General features: G+C 50.1%; 5 protein-coding genes across 5 annotated transcripts; 2 read left to right on the forward strand and 3 right to left on the reverse strand.

The window, feature by feature from the left end:
• Positions 1–5,449: 5,449 nt before the first annotated feature.
• On the reverse strand, positions 5,450–7,252 carry MYCFIDRAFT_153961 (uncharacterized protein). The gene has a single exon (XM_007928418.1). The coding sequence runs from the start codon at positions 7,151–7,153 to the stop codon at positions 5,498–5,500; it is 1,656 nt and encodes a 551-aa protein (XP_007926609.1). The 5' UTR covers positions 7,154–7,252; the 3' UTR covers positions 5,450–5,497.
• Positions 7,253–7,636: 384 nt separating this feature from the next.
• Positions 7,637–12,484, reverse strand: MYCFIDRAFT_38952 (uncharacterized protein; the record flags this gene model as incomplete). The annotated part of the gene is made up of 1 exon (XM_007927594.1): positions 7,637–12,484. The coding sequence occupies one exon, from the start codon at positions 12,482–12,484 to the stop codon at positions 7,637–7,639; it is 4,848 nt and encodes a 1,615-aa protein (XP_007925785.1).
• A 419-nt stretch (positions 12,485–12,903) lies between these two features.
• MYCFIDRAFT_59110 (uncharacterized protein) lies at positions 12,904–14,276 on the reverse strand. Its single transcript, XM_007927714.1, has 2 exons — positions 14,051–14,276; positions 12,904–13,922 (listed from the first exon to the last, which is right to left on the reverse strand). Exons 1-2 carry the CDS (start codon positions 14,218–14,220, stop codon positions 13,172–13,174), a joined length of 921 nt encoding a protein of 306 aa, XP_007925905.1. The 5' UTR covers positions 14,221–14,276; the 3' UTR covers positions 12,904–13,171.
• A 157-nt stretch (positions 14,277–14,433) lies between these two features.
• On the forward strand, positions 14,434–15,566 carry MYCFIDRAFT_59108 (uncharacterized protein; the record flags this gene model as incomplete). Its single annotated transcript, XM_007927713.1, has 4 exons — positions 14,434–14,488; positions 14,536–14,801; positions 14,862–15,006; positions 15,085–15,566. Exons 1-4 carry the CDS (start codon positions 14,443–14,445, stop codon positions 15,564–15,566), a joined length of 939 nt encoding a protein of 312 aa, XP_007925904.1. The 5' UTR covers positions 14,434–14,442.
• A 283-nt stretch (positions 15,567–15,849) lies between these two features.
• Positions 15,850–17,772, forward strand: MYCFIDRAFT_59107 (uncharacterized protein). Its single transcript, XM_007927712.1, has one exon. It carries the CDS (start codon positions 15,950–15,952, stop codon positions 17,708–17,710), a length of 1,761 nt encoding a protein of 586 aa, XP_007925903.1. The 5' UTR covers positions 15,850–15,949; the 3' UTR covers positions 17,711–17,772.
• Positions 17,773–17,963: the final 191 nt, after the last annotated feature.

The following is a 17,963-nucleotide window of genomic DNA, read 5'->3' on the forward strand; positions in this document are numbered from 1 at the left end:
TAGCCTCCGAAGTAGACTATAATCTACTAGATCTAGCGGTACGCCGAGACGGTAAGACTAAGCGTAAATACTAGCATAGACAGGCTCGTAATAATAGGCTATATAAAGCGCTACGAGAATATCTAAAGGACAAGGAGTGGTTACTAGAAACATACCCTAAAGCTAACTTCTAAGGTAACTTCCGCTTTACTAAGCAATAGGTGTTAGAATTAGCCGATTTGCTAGATATTAGGTCTATTATATTGCCTTACCGCATACGTTGCGACCCTATAACAATACTATGTATTGTATATAGAAGGCTTAGCAATCCGGGTTATTAAAGGAACCTAAGCTAGACCTTTAGTCGTAGTAAGGGTTAGATTAGTCGTATATTCAATGCCGCCTGCACTTAAATAGCAAGGAGGTAGAAGGAGCGATTAGTATAGGACTTCAACCGGCTAAGTAAAGAATACTTATAGCGGATAGCCGTTGCGGTAGCTAGACTAATTAATATAAAGGGTGTCTTTAGTTATATCGATAGTACCTTACGGAAGTGCTATAGGCCGACTTATAACTAGCGGCCGTTCTATAATAGACACAAGCACTTCTATAGCCTTAAATATTAAGGCATTGTCCTTCCGGATAGTATAATATTGCTATATAGTCTAGCACCTAGCTCCTACGGTAATATAACGTTAATAATAGAGAGCAAATTTAACGAGGTATAGAAGTCGTATTTCGAGGTACTTAGACAGCTACAACGACCCTTCGAAGAACGGGTATTCTTATATAGTAACTAGGCATATAATGTAGTCGATAGCGTTATAGGAAGCTAGAAGACCGTAAATAGCGAGTTTCGTAATGCTAGCGAGGCTACGGCGGCTAAGGAAATAAGTGCTATACGGTAGTCGGTAGAATAGGGGTTTGCTAAGGTAGTTAATAACTTCGAGTTAATAAAGTACTTCTATGGCCTACGAGTCGAGTTAATGCTAGTCGGAGCTATGTATTTAGTCGCAACACTGCTTACTAATTGCCTAACTTGTTATCGTAGAAACAAGATTAGCCGCCTATATAAAACTAGGCCGCCGAGTATATATAAGTACCTCGCCAATCCACCGCCGCTACTACTACCTCTAGTAGCTTAACTAGCCGACGGTGACCTTCTACGCTATAGTAGGGATTTTAGAGCGGGTTTCTATATAGGTAAAGAGGCGCTCGATAGCGGTGTTTCGTTTAGATATAGTCGTACGGTCGTACTAGAGCATAAGACTAATAAGATTGAGGTTATTGATATAACAGATATAGATTGAATAATAATAGAAGATAGTAGAACTGTTGAAAACGGGTATACCCGTACTAGCGCGTAGTATACCGTAGATAATACTTTGCGACCTTAAATATAATAATAACATTACTATTTTTCTAACCTATTACTAGCCCTATAATCTTTAGTATACGGTGCGTTAAATAATCTAAAAAAGAACGAAAACGACCTATACGTTATCGCGTAGTAAATCGTAGAAGATTGAAGCCCGCTTACTAAGCGAGTAAAGGTCGGCTTTCCGCCTTACTTCGAGCTATATACTACGACATACACTATATTTCACGCCGCCCTCTTAGCGATCGAAAGCGCGTTCTACGACCGAGTTCAAACCCCGCGATTTGTATAGAAAACAACGGTCTTAGCACTCTTATACCGAACAAGACTGCGATTTCGAAGAGGTAGCTATAAAAGAAGGATACTAACTAAGTAATTACAATATACGATAACAAGATAGACTATAGTTGCTTTACCCTAACACTAATACCGACCTAATATATTAAATTATCTGCGAGAATACCTTATCGTCGAGAGTATTAAGGTCTACGAAGCCGTCGCTATCGTCGTCGTTGTCTATCGAGTCCGTTTAACTGCCTATAACAATGTTATTAGAAGGAAGCTCTATTTGAGACAATAGTAACGGCCTTAACGGTAACGAAGCGGTTATCGTCGCCTATAGGGCTTAAATACTAGATTAGATAGTATTAAGTTAACGTACTATCTTTAGTTTAACCTCTTTTACCGCCGCGCCTATTACGGCGCTTAAGTCGCCTCCGGCGCTTACAAATCTAGTAGGACTTGGTGTATTCGGCGCCTCGCTAGCGGCGCTAATAATAGAGACACTTAAAGACTCGAATAGCGACCTAATTCTGCGTCTTAAGCTACGGCCTTTAGCTAGTATCCTTAGCGTATTAAACATAGGCGATAGTACCTCTTTAAGCATAGCTCCTTAAGCCTACGACCCTCTCTAAAGCCGTTTAGACTCGAAGTCTAAGCGACGACGCTTAGTAAGCTAAGCAGTATTGCTATCGGCCGTACTTAGTATAGATAAGTCGATAACTTCTACTCTCTAGATAGGCGTTATTAGAGCTACCGCTAGAGCCGCCGCTAGAGTCGCCGCTAGAGCCGCCGCTAGAGCCGCCGCTAGAGTCTAGTTGTTGCGCTAAGACAGCGTCGATAGTATAGCGTTACGTATATTCTTAGTAGGGTAGTTAAATGCCCTCAATTCCTTAGTATTTAACACCTTCTTACGCTATACCTTATCTAGTCGAAACAGTGTCTCTATAGCCTAGTTAAGAAGCTAGTCTTAAAGAGTCTCTATAATAACTATACCGGAAGCCGCTTCTAACGGTCTTCTAGCAACAACTCGGCGCTTAATTATAGCCCGATAAGCCCTTACTAGATTACCGAGTGTTAGCTTACCTATCGGCTAACTAGCAAGAATAATGGCCTTAAAGCTATTGTTCTACTTACGTACCTTGCTAGTTACTCGTTTATAGGCTGTTATAGTACTAACCTTAGCAAAGGTAAGCTCGCCGTCCGAAGAGATATAGCTATTGCTATTAACTCGGATATTGCTATGCTCCTTAGCGACAGAAGCGGCAATAATCTCGTCTTAAGAAGGTCTAGAGTTAACTAAGGTTTAGCTATTAGTTTGACTATCGGATAGAGCGCTAATTAGTATAGCAACTAGCGCTAGAATTAGCGTAGAAATAGACGCCGTAACTAGCGTAGAAACAGACGCCGTAACTAGCGTAGAAACAGACGCCGTAACTGGCGTAGAAACTAGCTAGATTGGCGTAGAAACTAGCTAGATTAGCGTAGAAACTAGCTAGATTAGCGTTGAAACAGGCCCTTAAGATAGCGTAGAAACAGACTTAATTAGTATAGAAATAGGCCTATTAACTAGACTAGCTGCTAAGTAATAGGTTAGACTATATAGTGCTAGTTAACTATAATAGTTACGGAAGGTAGCAAGTAGTATATATAGACCTAAGCGAGGGTGTAGATCGCTCCGCGAGAAGTCGAAACCTAGATTAAGGAGGGCGGTAATACTAGGCAGGGTATGTATTAGGGTTACTAGAGCCGCTATAATGCTTAGAAGGGCTAGTTTGCTAACAAACACGGTAGTCTAGGCATCTATAGTGCTCTTAGAAGCCTAATATATGCCTCTCTTAAGGTACGGACTAGTTCTAATTACAATTACTCTCTACCGAGGTCTCCGTAGCTGTTCCTATAACGGCTCTTAGAGTGATTGTATATAGGCTACTAGACCTATATAACCCTTAGCAGCCGCCTAGCGACCTTTACCTACCTCTTGCTAGACTTACCGTTTTTATATATATATATAAGGAGTGTATAGTAGCTAGCAGGTAATAGCTACTATACTAGAAAACTAAATTTAATAGAAGGCGGAGACAGGGTTTAAGCTATTTAGCTAAGGATTTAGCACACTCCTTTATTTAACCACTAACGGCCTAGCGCAGGGTCTAATTAGCGTATTTTCCTTTATATAAGGGTACACGGTTGACTGCACGAGCTCGTGCAGTTACCCGTGCTTTTATTCACTTAATCCTTTACGCACGGATAACTACACGGAGCTTATTCACATGTTAAGGCGCTAAGGGGTGCCACTGCCGCGTGCACGGAGCGCAACTGCCCTTCTAAACCTACTGCGCAAGGTGCCTAATAATCTCGTCTATCAAAGGCACAGGACGTTGGAACGTTAGCAGTTGTGAACTCTGATCGTCCCGTGTCTACCCAAAACCCTAACTATTTATCTCTTCTGTTTCCGAGATCTTAAGCTCGAATATGGCGAGACGCATAGCAATGATAAGCAACAGGGCTGCTCTTGTCGCGTATCGCAAGTTTATGTTGTGTATGTTATTCAGTGATAAGAAACGAGGTTTCAAGGAGTGTTGGCCGTTAGAAATCACGAATCCTGCTGCCGGTTCTCATGCCCAACTTGGAGGACAATGAGATCCGTGCGTCATGCAAACGCCACCACGACCAGAACAGCGATGGATGGGAAATGGATCCTTTGATGATAAATCGAAAGCTGTTGCCGGACTCGGATACAAATGCAGGAACTCTACAGGTGTGCAAATGCTTGCGCCGAATTCCCGAAGCCATTGATGAAATGCTTCCCCAGCAGGCGGTGTTGACTATACAAACATGTACATCGGACCTGCCTGCAAAATTTGAGCCCGACGACATTGAAAATGAAGGGCCGGTCTGCGCTCCTGCGGGCTTCGGAACGGCCTTATTAAGGAGACGCTGAAGGCTGAAGTGAGCAACATCTTCGTCCTCATTTTCAGGCCTGCCTTGCAAGCGGATTGCGTTCATTTCCGCCGCTGTCAGATGCCGGTGCCTTTGAGACGACCGTGTCAGGAGGAGGTCACCGCTTTCTGAATGTGGTATCTATGGCTTCCTCCGAGTGGAATACTTAAGACAGTATTGATGGTTGTACCGAACTCCTCTGCGAGAATGGCGCATCTGCATTGTTGTCGATCCTTCTTGCGTTGCCTTTCGATAGTCGACTGTGTCTCCAGATGTTGTTCAAAACTATTGTCCGACCTGGATCAAAGGAAGAATTGGACAGCCTGATTGCTTGGATGCGGGAAAACCTTCGAAAGCTACCGTAGTGGCCATCGAATCCACCAATATCGCTACACAGTCCGTATCGTATAGAGACCCGTGGCTTCGTCGTACCTGTTGCATGGGTGAACTTCCTTGTCAGCAGCTCTGCCGCAGGTAGCTCGGAAAATCTGGAAGGTCTCCAATCGCAGTCTGTGAGAGTCCGAGCCGTCCATAGGTTTCACCCTTGCCATCGACGACTTCGAGTGTGAAGCGAAACATGCCACCTCTGTTGGCTTTTCTGGCTGAAAGGAAGTGGTGCTCCTTGCCCTTGGTATGCGTGGGCAGTTTGTGCCTGGTGTGGTCGGGAAGTGTGATAGGATTACGAGGATTTGACACGTTCTAGCGTTGATCAGCGTGCCAGAGTAGCAAGGACAATATGTCTCGTTGTCTCCATCGTGGGATCATGTTGTTGCTTTTCACTTGTGGGAGGAGAAGAACTTCAAGGTGTTGCAACACCAAGGCGTTGATCACGAGAGCGCGATGGCCCATTTGTAAATACGAGACGCGTGTGCAATTCAATCTTTATTCGTTCTCTCGTCATCTTTCGTGGACACTTATTCATATTTTCACCTCAGCAGGCAGACTGACTTCCATAATGTCCACACCCTTCGTAATGTCGCTCTTCTTTGGCATCTTTCCTTTTAGCATGAGCTCAGCACTTTGTGTCATGTATGGGTCCTTCATCATGCTCGCAACAGCGACAACCTCTTCACCCTTGGTGTAGTATGCGATAAAGCTCTGCTTGCCTTCGCTGACGTCGGTGTTGCCTTGGATGATCACGTCGTCAAAGCCATTTGGTGTGTGGCCACAGTATCGAAGTTGGGCGCCGAGAGCTGACCAGAACACAGGAATAAATGGCTTGGGTTTTGACGACGGGTCGATGATGCTGCGAGCAACACTTCGACCGGCGTTCTGCGCAACGTTCCAGTGCTCAATTCGGACTGGCTTGCCGTTGCCATCAGGTCCATGGTAAGGATATGTCGCAATGTCACCAATGGCCCAGACGTCCTTGACGCCCTTGACGGCGAAAGACTCGTCGACAGACACAGACTTGTCTTTCTCGAGTGCTATTGAGCTGTTTTGGAGATAATCTGTTGAAGGTTTGACACCCACCCCGAGCACCACAAGGTCTGCCTCAAGCTTTGAGCCATCCTTCAGGACAACGGCACCAATAGCACCATTCTTTGAGCTCTTCTCTTCTCCCTTCTCGACTGAAGCGCCCATGTGGAACTTTACGCCATTCTTCTCAAGTAGTTTTCTGAAGATACTTCCGACCTTGTCGCCCATGACACGCTCCATGGGTTCGCTTTCCATACCAACGATGTGGACATCATGCTTCTTACCAGCGAGTGCGTTGCCGACTTCCATACCGATGAAAGAGCTACCGATAACAACGACCTTCTTGCCGCCATCTTCGCCGGCAGCCTTGAGGATAGCTTGTACGTGTGGTACTGTTCGGAGAACGAAGACATTCTGCAGATCGCCTTTGAGACCAGGTAGTGGAAGCTGATTGGGTGTGCCACCAGATGCGAGGATGAGTTTGGAATAGCTGAAGTCCTTGCCCTGCTTTGTCTTGACTTTCCTGCTGTCAAAGTCCACAGAGGTGACAGTGTCCGTGATCATGTCGACATCAGCGTCTTTGTAGTTTTCTGGTGTTCGGAGTGCTAGCTGAGATGCATCACTGATCAAGGCTTTGCTGAGCTTGGTTCGATCTATGGGTGTGTGGTCTTCTTCGGCAATCGTGACAATCTTGCCCTTGAAGCCTCCAGCACGGAGGCTATCGACTGCACCGAATGCACCACTGCCGCGACCAATGATGACCACTTGGTCCTCCTTGTCTTGTGATTGACACTTGATGTTCAGTGTCCGCCTGTTGGCCTTGATCTGCTCTTCCGTTCCCTTGATGTACACAGCACCATCCCTCTGCACGATCGCGAATTGGTGCAGCGGGTCAATCGCAGGAGCGTCCTCGATATCGCCTTGAACATTGAAGCAAGCTCCGTGCCAGGGGCACGTTAATCGACCATCAGGAGTGAGCACACCTTTAATCAGAGGAGCACCGTAATGGGTGCATTTCGGGGAAAGAGCATGGACCTCATTGTTTACTTTGGCGAGAAGGACCTTGCCCTCTTCAATGCCTTCGACCTCAGCCTCTTGCATCTGACCATTCTTCAGTTCAATGCTGTTCACCTTGAGCTTGAACTCGGTCGCCATGGTTCGGATCGTGGCCGTGGCCGAGAATGCTGTGGTTGGAGGAACGAAGATGGTTCTGTCAAGCGGGCGTCGCAGTCGAAAGGACGAGACGAAATGGCGTGCAAAGGACATGAACAGCAAGTCCTCCTACAGCACTGTTTCTTATCAGGAGCAGACCAGCATACTGTATACTCGTCATCCTCCAATCATCCCGCGCCTGCTGACCGCGTCCAAAGTGACGACATTGAGTGGAACCGTGAACGGGACGGAGAGGAGTCCGGACCAATCATTGAGAATCATTTCTAATACGACTCTCATACTATGAGGCAAAGGAAATGCAAGCAGTACGTCAGAAGATGCGACACCGACACGTGAAGTCGAAGAATTGAATATGGACGTTGGGACAGCTAATAGCTGGCCCGTCTGGCATCTAGCAGGCGCATCTCACATGCTCTTCAGCTGCCATACTACTCTTTCCTGCCACCTCTTCTCCGCCACTCCACTTCATATCCTCTCAACAGCATTCACGCCGAGCACTGCATCTCGACTCCGCGCATAGAGAGGCATAATTCCCGTCCACAGCCGGAACTGATGCACGCCCTGAGCAGTCAATGCCTCAAGCCCACCTACCCTTCTCCACCCGCTAGCTTCCGCCATCTTCATCAAATTCGTCACAGAAGGCTTGTACGCCATCTCCAGAAGCACCTTTCCGCGATTCGCGGCCACCACGCCTGAAGCATTTGCGCTTGTGGCGCCGACTTCAAAGATCGATTTCAGGTTTGCTTCCATCACGGAGTCGATAGGCAGATCTGCAGGAATGGTGCCGATGGCAACGACCGGCTGCTGCTCGGTAGGTATGCTTGCGACATCTTTTGCCGTTGCAAGAAGCTTGATGTGGTAGTCTTCAGAGAAAGACTGGGTCAGCTGTCCTAGCTTCTGCTTGTTGCGTCCAACGAGATAAATTGGCGAGTATCCCATCTGCTTGAGAGCGTAGATGGCGGCCCGAGCAGTGCCGCCACCCCCAATGACCATTCCAGAGTCCTTGAAAACCCCATTGCCAGCTCCAGCACCAGCGTTGCGAAGAGCAAGGACCATACCTTGCCAATCCGTGTTGTGGCCTACCAGGATGGTCTTACCTTCGGCCGTCTTCGTGGGAACAATCGTGTTGACAGCACCGATTGTAGAGGCAGCAGAGTCAATTGAGTCGAGAAGAGGCATGACATCCAGCTTGAGAGGAATCGTTACACTGCCGCCCCCAAATTCTGCACTTCGGATAATGTCCACAGTCGTCTTGATATCATCAGTCTCATGCAGGCTGTAGATGTGAGGCAACCCAGTCAAGTCAAACAGTGTGTTGTGCAACGCAGGAGATCGTGATTGTTGGATCGGCCTGCCAAAAAGATAAAACTTCTTCGCGGGAATTTGCGCCACAAGTCCGAGCACCTTTCTGATCTCTGCAGCAGACAACTGTCCAGGAGCAGCTTTGCTCGGTAATGCTGGATGAGAGACCGGGGTCATGAAGCCGTTGGTGACACGGGACATCTTCCCTAGCTCACCCATATTCAGGGCAATGACAGGTAGGTCTGGGTATAGGAAAGCCATGTCCTTCTTGAAAGCCTTGAGGTCATCATTGTCATCGAAGGACTTCGCAACACCGACAAGCTTGACAATATCGCCATATTCGCAAGCGGACTCGAAGTGCTTCCGCCACTCCGGCGCACCTTTCGACCAGGCCAGAGTTGCCTCAGGGTCGTGATGAGAAGCAATGATAGTGCACATCTTGCGATGCGACAGCACGTATTTCTTGACCTCCACCGGAGCCGTGAGCTCAAGATCCACAAAGTCAAAGCCCATGCGAAGACCTTCGCGATAAAGCTTAATAGCCAGATCAAGATCATTATCCGGAAAGCGCCCACCTTGACTGACGGAGCGCAGCGTGAAGATCAGCGGGAGAGTCGAGCTTGAACGAAGCAGAGCGACCTGCTCGATGAGGAAGTCAGGCGTCGGCAGACCATTCTTTGACTTGGGGTCAACCAGAAGATCTGCTCGCAGTTCTATGGCATCGGCACCCATAGTAACCTCTGACAGGACGGGCAGAAGCTGCTGCACTGTCGGACTCGTCAACGCGATGAAGAATGAGTGCTCCTTGCTTTGAAGCTTTTCCAAGGCACCACTCCTTCCAGTCATGGTGTTCAGGAACCTGCTGAAGTCGTCCAGAGGGCTTGTCCATCCTGCAATAGCAGCACTCTCATCGACAGTCTGGCTGTGATAATGCAAGTTGGAGCACTCCTCAAACCACGGCTTTCGTCGTAAGTAGACACCCATCATGTCTTCCACGTATGCCGGTCGAGTCTTGTCAATCTGAAGGAAGTCCATGATAGCCTTGATGTCTCGTGTGACGTAGAGAACCATGCCGTCCTTCTGCCAGTCTTTAAGGATCTCTCTGCATTCGGGCGTTTCAACTATTCCACCACCTGTGGCAATGACATGACCCTCTCCCTTTTCTTGAGTCATGCGCTTCAATAGGTTCAGCTCGCGCTGTCTGAATCCAGCCCAGTCGTTGTCTTTGAGCATCTCTGGTATAGTCATACCTTCTTGCGCTTCAAGCTCGGTGTCCATATCAAGGAGTGGCCAGCCTAGGATTCGAGATGCCCAGCCACCAGTTGTTGTCTTGCCGGCGCCTCTCATGCCAATGATGAAGATCGATTTCCTGACTTCTCTGTGCGACTTGCCATCACCGTTCACGCCATTGGCAGTGCCATTCGTACCATTCGTATGAGGCTGGTCAAGCTGAATACCCTCAAGCTCTACGCCAAAGATTTGATGTAACTGGTCCCACCAGCCTGGCCATGTCTTGCCTACGCACTCCCGCTCGTCGCAGATTGTGCGCTTTGGTGCAACAGCTCCAAGCACGCTGAAGCTCATTGCCACACGATGATCATCGTAGCAGTGAATTGGCTGACGCGGAGCTTTGATGCCGTCAAAACCGACGCCGTCGATCTCGATACCATCGTCCAGCTGGCGACAGCTCACACCAAACTTTGCCAACTCATCCTCCATCGCTTGGATTCTGTTGCATTCCTTCTGTCTCTGGTTTGCGATGCCGACGATCCTTGTCGTTGCACCGTGCTTGTTGGGTTTGGCAACCGCAGCCAGTACAGATGCGGTCAGGAAAGCATCAGTCATGGGCTCCATGTCCACTTCCGGAAGAGGAATTAGCTCGCCAGGTGGAGGTCCAGTAACAGTCGTGCTAGTCTCAGTTTGCTCAACATGGCAGCCCATTGGTCTAAGCACATCCACTGCGAAACGCGCATCGCCTTGCAGTGAAGCAGATCCGATGTTCGGTACGGTGCATTTGGTGCCAGTGATTGCAGCCATCGCAAGCGGATATGTGGCACTGCTTGCGTCTGACTCGACCTCATACTCTGCTGGGTTCTTGTATGGCTGCTTAGGGATGTGGTAGACATTGGCCTCGGCCTTGCTTCTTGTGACGTGCACACCAAAGGACGCCATCATTGCGATGGTCATGTCAATATAGAGCTGGCTGATGACCTTTCCGCCAACCAGCTTCAAGGTGACTGGCTTCTTGGCGTAAGGCGCAGAGATGAGGATGGAGGAGACGTATTGCGATGAGACTTTAGCCGTGAGCTCGATCTCGCCTCCCTCGAAGCCACCGGCAGCAGCAATGCGAAGGGGAAGTGATTGGCTTCCTGGCTTTCCCAAGTACTCCATTTCCATGCCGTTTGATCGTAGAGCATCAACCAGCGGGCCTTGAGGACGTTCTTGCATGCGTGCATTGCCTGTGAGAACCGTATGCGATGCGTCAGTGGTTGGCTGCGCAAGCGTGAGGGCAGTTGTCAGGAAACGAGAAGCAGTGCCAGCATTGCCAATGTAGATTTCACTGGGCGAAGCTTTCAGCTTGCCGCCATTGCCTTCAAGCACAAGGATACGGCCTTCATCTTCCCAGCTGTACTTTGCGCCTTGCAAGCTTGCGATTGCGGAAAGCATGTATTGCGTGTCATCCGAATGCAACAAGTTGCTGATCTTGCATTTGCCCTCGCCCAGAGCAGCCATGAGCAAAATCCGATTCGAAATACTCTTGCTTCCTGGTGGCTTGCAGGAGACGTCTAGACCTTTCTTCACGCCGGGCTTGACAACGATCGACGGGCACAGCACAATACGCAGATCTTTGTCGTCCACTTTCGTGGCAGATTGCTCGTAACATCGTCCAATGGCAGCAAGTATCACAACCTTCTTCTTTGACCCGGCATTCTTCTTGTCCACAGCCATGCGTCTCAGAAGCTCTTCCGGGTCGCAATGCTTGCTTGTCAGCTTTGTAATGAGCTTGTCACCAAGGCTTGTGGGCAGACCGTAGCTGGCGATGCACTTTGTCAATCTTGCAACTGCGCCAGGAGGCAGAATTCCAAGGTATCTTGACAACTCTGCTTCGGCCACCATGCCCACCGCCACACACTCTCCGTGCAGGATCTCGGGTGTCAAGATTGCTTCGTATGCATGGCCGATGGAATGTCCGAAGTTGAGCAGGTTTCTCAAGCCGCCCTCTCTTTCGTCGGCACTCACGACGCCTGCCTTGATCCTTGCAGATCCGAGCACAATTCTTTTGAAGACGTCCTCAATTCCTTCGAACCTTCCTCTTCCTAGTGGTCTCTCAAGTGCTGCCATGATTGCATCTGCATTCTCTTCCAATCGTTCAAACTCTTCATAGTCCCAGATTGCCGCGGTCTTCACGACCTCAGCCATTCCATTGCAGACCTGTCGCTTTGGAAGCGTCTCTAAGAACTGGAGATCGATGTAAATTCTCTCCGGCTGCCAGAAAGCTCCGATCAGGTTCTTGCCCAAAGGTGTGTCGATTGCGGTCTTGCCTCCAATACTGCTGTCGACCATAGCAAGAAGCGAGGTAGGAATCTGCACGAAGCGAACACCACGCATGTAGGTTGCTGCGACAAAGCCTAGCAAGTCGCCCATGACGCCTCCTCCCAGCGCGAGGATAACTGTGTCTCGCGTGCATCCTTGTGCAAGTAGCCAGTCTTCGATATCTGCTTTTATCTGGCGACTTTTTGATCCTTCTCCAGGCGGAACAGTGTCATGAATGAGCAGTCTGGTGTCCTTCCCTTGCCTCTTTTTTTCTGCTTCGAAGCTCTTGACGAAATTGGGTACATAGTCGAGTTTTGCGAGGTTCGAGTCGCATATGATGACGTACGTGGACGAAGCGATGTTTGCAAGGAGGTCGTAAGTCGCATAGTTAGGCCAGAGACCATAGTCGACCACAATGCTGTCTTTGCCCAGGATTGGGACTTTTATGGCTTGAGATGTGCCATTGATGGCGGCCATGGTGAGGTGTAGCAGACTGAGGCTCTTGCTCTTTCTACGTCGAATGTATTTGTATTTGATCTTTTGCTAGTAAAGCTCGGTCTAGCTTACGAGGTGCTCGCTGGCAAACAAGACCGCAGTCTCGGCGAGGAGGAGTTGGAACGAGTGCAGGTCTGTCAAATCCCAGATCCGCAATTTCTGCATGCGATAAGTCTGTCTATGGATGCATTGGAGGGGACAAAAGTGCTTGCGCAAAGCTTTACGTGGTATGCAGGTGGACAAAGAGTCATCTTGGCCGGCCAGTTAGCCGAAGGTCTGAAAATGTGCGCAGGGTTCGCAGCGAGGCTGTGGCGCCAATGGCAATCCTTGCTGCAGATCCTCAGGAACATTCACACTAGATTTTCACAGCAGCGATAATAATTTGGGTTCTCAGGAATTGTGAGGGCGAATGCGCGCCGGCAACTTTTGTAAGACAGCTCGCATACTCAAATCTACAGACCCGGCGATTCTCATCGACCGAACAGAGCAACCAGCACAGGGCATTCCCCTCCTGTCTCAGCTGAGTATCATTCCATTCCGTGACATCTAGCAGACAGCAGGTATCTTTCCCTCATCAAGCGCCAGTCCTTCCTAGCCTGTGAAGGGCGAGGCAGTAGATTCAGAACGGTTTCAAACAACAATGCGCGCAAATGCTCCAGCTTAGCGTATCTACCAGTTGGTCTCTGGCGCGGCCTCGCCGGCAGTCTCAGATGCCCATCCCTGGTTGCCGGTCTCGACTGCAGTGCTGCTGGCAGCCCAGTCGGCACCCTCAGCATCCCACGAAGAAGAAGCATTGGCACCAGCGGTTCCGGAGGCAGCAGCGAACGCGCTGCCAGCGGTAGCACCGCCAACCTCCCACTCGTTGTTGAAGCCAGACTCAACTGCACCTGGGCCAGCCTCGTCGACACCTGGAACCTTGCCCTCGTCCTGGCCGGCAGAGTCCTTGTTCTCCTCAGCCTCTGGGTCGCGGTAGAAGTACAAATCAGTCATGACGTCCCACTCAGCCTCGCGGCTGGCGAGAGTGCCACGGAGACGGAGCACCTCACGAGCGAGCATCCACCAGATCAGACCGATGGAGTGACGACCCTTGTTGTTGGTTGGGATGGCAACATCGACGTACTCGGTTGGAGAGTCAGTGTCGCAGAGAGCGATGACTGGAATGTTGACGTATGAGGCCTCCTTGATGGCCTGGGCGTCGGTGCGTGGGTCGGTAACGATGATCAAGCGTGGCTCCTTGAATGAGCGGGTGATGTAGTTGGTGAAGTTACCTGGGGTGAATCGACCAGCAATTGGAGATGCACCAGTGTGGGCGGCGAACTTGAGGACGGCACGCTGACCGTATGGACGAGCAGAGATGACGGCAACATCGGCTGGGTTGTCAATGGCGACGATGATACGGGCAGCAAGGACAATCTTTTCCCTGGTATATTTGTTAGTCCAAATTGCCAAGACTTATGTTCTCGAGGTCGCATTGAACGGCAGAACAGCCAGCCATATTTGTTGCCTCGCCCTCTTTCGCTGCATGCAGCCTCGTCGCCTTCCACATACCAGGTCTTGCCAATGTTGATCACATTGATTCCGTCTGGGCGGGTCTTCCAGAGGTAAGGCTCCATATGCACTTGGAGGTTCTTGCTACCAATGTGGCACTGAGCCGACAGGAGCATCTCAATGTCCTGGGCGGTGGCGTTGAACGCCGGTGGCAGGTTCTTTGCGGCCATCTTCGCGGTGGTGGGTGAGGAAGAGGGAGTGTGTTGTCGTCGCGAAGTGCTTGTCGTTTGGCGTGGGCTGCTAAGGCGGGATCAGAATATCTGACCGAAAGTTCGTGGTGGGTGATGCGGCGACACTTCCGGCTTGGCGCGACAGGGACTGGTCTGTGCGTGTCTGAATGTCACGAGCAGCAGGAATGAAGCCTTCGATGTGCAAGTGAGAACACTTCAGCCATGCCGCCTCGAATACCTGCATTCCAATGCCTGCGGGCGCCGAATGGTGTGCAGAGTCCGTCTCAAAATCTGTTTAGTGCTAATGATTTCTAGCCACCCCATCATCCATCACGCGATCGTTCTCATCAACTACCTGCCAGCATGCATCGACAGTAGCGCAGAGAAAGAGGCATCGTGATCCCTGGGCACTTGCACAGGCAAAGGCGAAGAAGGCGGCAAACTTGAGCAGGCAAGAGGTTTTGAAGAAGGAAAGAGCATCTGCCCTTGGAGATCCCGTTCGAGGAACCACGACGGCATTCGTCAAATCTTTTGATACCGCTCTACCACCCGAGCCATCGCCAGACACGCCATCAGCGCACGTACGGACGGATCGCTCACCCAGCAAAAATGCGCCAGGAGTAAAGACAGATCGAGATGAGCATCTAAATTTTTACCTCACCAAGGACGAGCTCACAAGAGGCATTGGCAGAAGTCAATGGCTGAGCAGCCCGCTGCCATCCGAGGAAACGGAGCAGTCGCCTGGGGTAGATTCTGAGAATGCGCAGAACTCAGAGGATATCAACAGTCTTTTCGGGGGTGGAGGGACGGCCGAATCGCCTGACTGGGTCAAAGGACAAAGCATGCTCGTCGACTTTACAACAGACACTACTCCTGAAGAACGTAGAAAGAAGCAGGAGCAGGAGCATGAAATCGCACAGGAAGCTTTGAGGCGCATATCCAGCATGTCTCTTGGAAGCAGCAAAGACCGTCTTCGCCTCAACAAACAAAGATGTGTAGACGTGTTTGGCCGCCACAATACCGACTCCACTTTACCTAAAAAGCCGAGATCCCTGGACTCGACCGGAAACGAAGAAAAAAAGGAGATACGTGTAGGCCCGGACACTGGAAGTAGCGAGGTGCAGATTGCCATTTTGACTGCAAAGATTCGTTCTCTGGCAGATTTTCTAGAGACGAGAGGCACATCCGACAAGGTCAACAAGCGAAACTTGAGATTACTCGTTCACAGGAGAGCAAAGCTGTTGAAGTATTTGAGAAGAAAGGAAAGAGGAGGCCCGAGGTGGCAGAACCTGGTGGAGAAGCTTGGCCTGACCGATGGTACCTGGAAGGGCGAGATCAGCTTGTGATCTGATCAAAGTTGCACAGCGACGGCGTTGAGGGCTATTGGAGCATGGCTGACATGCCTTGTAGAATTGTACAAACTACATGTACCACGGTATTCTACCGAATCTTCGCCTGCGTGTCAATTCCGGCTTGGCTGCCACGATATGCACATCCCCGCAGTCAGGTAGCAGCGACCTCCATTCCTCGAGAGGCACACATCTTGGCATGTGAGCTGGTGACCTTGAATTAAAGTGATGCGGGTAAATGCTGTGTTCGATGGCGCCCAGTTCGCGCCTGCCGCCGCCATGCAATGAAGCGTGTGGGGCCAACTTCACACCATTAAAGAGTCCTACAGCTGGCCAAAAGCGCTCTCAAACACCAACAGATTGATTCTGACGTCGAAGGCATGATGTCGATTCACGCGAGCCTGGCTGTCTTCGCACTCATACTAATCGCCAGCGGCTCACCGACGCGCCTTGAGGATGAAGTCGCCGCAGCAGCTCCAACCGCAGTTGTCAAAAATGGCAGCTATGTCGGCACGTACAACCCCTCATACGGGACAGACCACTTCCTCGGAATGCCGTTCGCTCAGGCACCGGTAGGCGATCTACGATTCAAGGTACCGCAACCACTCTCCGAATCCTGGCTGGAAGAACGGAATGCCACAGAATATGGCTACGAATGCGTGGGCTATGGACGCGACACCTGGAGTCAAGGAAATTATGTCAGCGAAGACTGCTTGACGCTCAATGTTGTCCGCGCTAGAAGCTCAGTAGGTCCACAGAAGGATCTCTTGCCGGTGCTGGTCTGGATTCACGGAGGTGGCCATTACATGGGTGGCTCAGCGGATCGTAGATACAACCAATCCTTCATCGTTCAGCAAGCAGAGGAAGCTGGTCAGCCAATTGTCGCCGTATCTATCAACTACCGCCTGGCATCTTGGGGCTTCCTGTATGGCAGAGCAATACAAGAATCTGGCAACACGATGCTCGGCTACCGCGACCAGCGTTTGGCATTACACTGGGTTCAGGAGAACATCGCAGCTTTTGGCGGAGACCCATCGCGGGTGACAATTCAAGGAGAATCAGCAGGCGCTAGTTCCGTTGGCGTGCACCTGCTTGCGTACACAGGTCGAGATGATGACCTTTTCCATCAAGCCATTCTTCAATCTGGGACTGGCACTTTGGCAGGCAGCAACGTGATTCCGACTGCAGAATCTTGGGAACCTGTCATCTCAAACATTTCCTCTGCTGTCAATTGCTCCGACGCCACAGATCTCCTCGCATGCTTACGTGCCGTACCCTATGAGGAATTGAACGCAGTCCTCAATTCAACAGCCACCTCTGGTGCCTCCTATGGCCTCGTCATCGACAACGACCTCATTACCACGCCAGGCATCTGGCAAATTTCCCACAATGAATTCGTCCATGTCCCAATCCTCGTCGGCTGCAATACCGACGAAGGCTCGGGTAGCAGCATCAACACAACATCCGATTTCCTTTCCTACGTCAACTCTCGAGGCTACGACAACGTTACAGCCCAAGACTTCTCAATCCTGTACCCCGACATTCCAGAACTTGGTATCCCAGAGACCTTCGACGGCCGTCCAGCAGTCGGAGCCCAATACAAGCGTGCAGCAGCACTTTCCGGGGATCTCGGCCAACACGGGCCCCGGCGCTTGGCTTCTCAACTGCTAGCACAAGGCGGTATCGATGTTTACTCATACCGCTTCAACGTCCTAGTCAATGGCTTCCTCTCAATCCAAGGCGCAGCACACTTCCAAGAAGTCGCCTTCACTTTCTACAACACCGAAGGTCTGGGCTATCCACAAAACGGCAATCCCAACCCATTAGGCGGCGAGAATCGTGAGCAGTACCTTGCTCTGGCTAAACAAATGACGAGGATGTGGATTTCTTTCGTCAACTTTGGAGATCCAAATCGGCATGGTTTGGTTGGTGATGAATTTGAGTATTGGCCAAAATATGCGGGTGATGGCGTGGATGAGGTGGGAAAGAATTTCGTGTTTGAGCAGAATGTTACGAGTCATGCTGAAGATGATTTGTATCGTGCCGAGGGAATTGAGTATATTGGAAGACTGATTGAGGCGAGGAATGGGAAAAATTGCTCGGGGTTGGTGGACTGTGGTGGGAGTGCTACTTACCCATGAATAATACTCTAGGAGCATCGTGTGAGCAGTGTGAATCTGGTAGTAGCCCTGCCACACACGGGCTGCTCATTCACTTGCCGTCCTCAGGCTGCAGTGAGATTCTTTTTCACTTGATGCTGATGCTTCACTTTCAAGGCAACCCTCGCATTTCGATTGAGGAATTCTTATCTCCTTTCCCAGTCCCATCCAGCAGACGAGATTGACGACTCGCAGTACAAAGCCTCACGAACGCAGTACATATAGGAAATCAGCA

The sequence above is a fragment of the Pseudocercospora fijiensis genome, assembly GCF_000340215.1.
Source record: "Pseudocercospora fijiensis CIRAD86 unplaced genomic scaffold MYCFIscaffold_4, whole genome shotgun sequence".
Taxonomy (NCBI): Eukaryota; Fungi; Ascomycota; class Dothideomycetes; order Mycosphaerellales; family Mycosphaerellaceae; genus Pseudocercospora; species Pseudocercospora fijiensis.

Excerpts from the sequence above, each read along its gene's own strand:
- MYCFIDRAFT_153961 (XM_007928418.1), bottom strand. The coding sequence starts at position 7,153 with ATGGCGACCGAGTTCAAGCTCAAGGTGAACAGCATTGAACTGAAGAAT.
- MYCFIDRAFT_59110 (XM_007927714.1), bottom strand. The coding sequence starts at position 14,220 with ATGGCCGCAAAGAACCTGCCACCGGCGTTCAACGCCACCGCCCAGGAC. Across the intron at positions 13,923-14,050 it reads ATCAACATTGGCAAGACCTG|GGAAAAGATTGTCCTTGCTG; the intron begins GTATGTGGAAGG and ends CAAATATACCAG.
- MYCFIDRAFT_59107 (XM_007927712.1), top strand. The coding sequence starts at position 15,950 with ATGATGTCGATTCACGCGAGCCTGGCTGTCTTCGCACTCATACTAATC.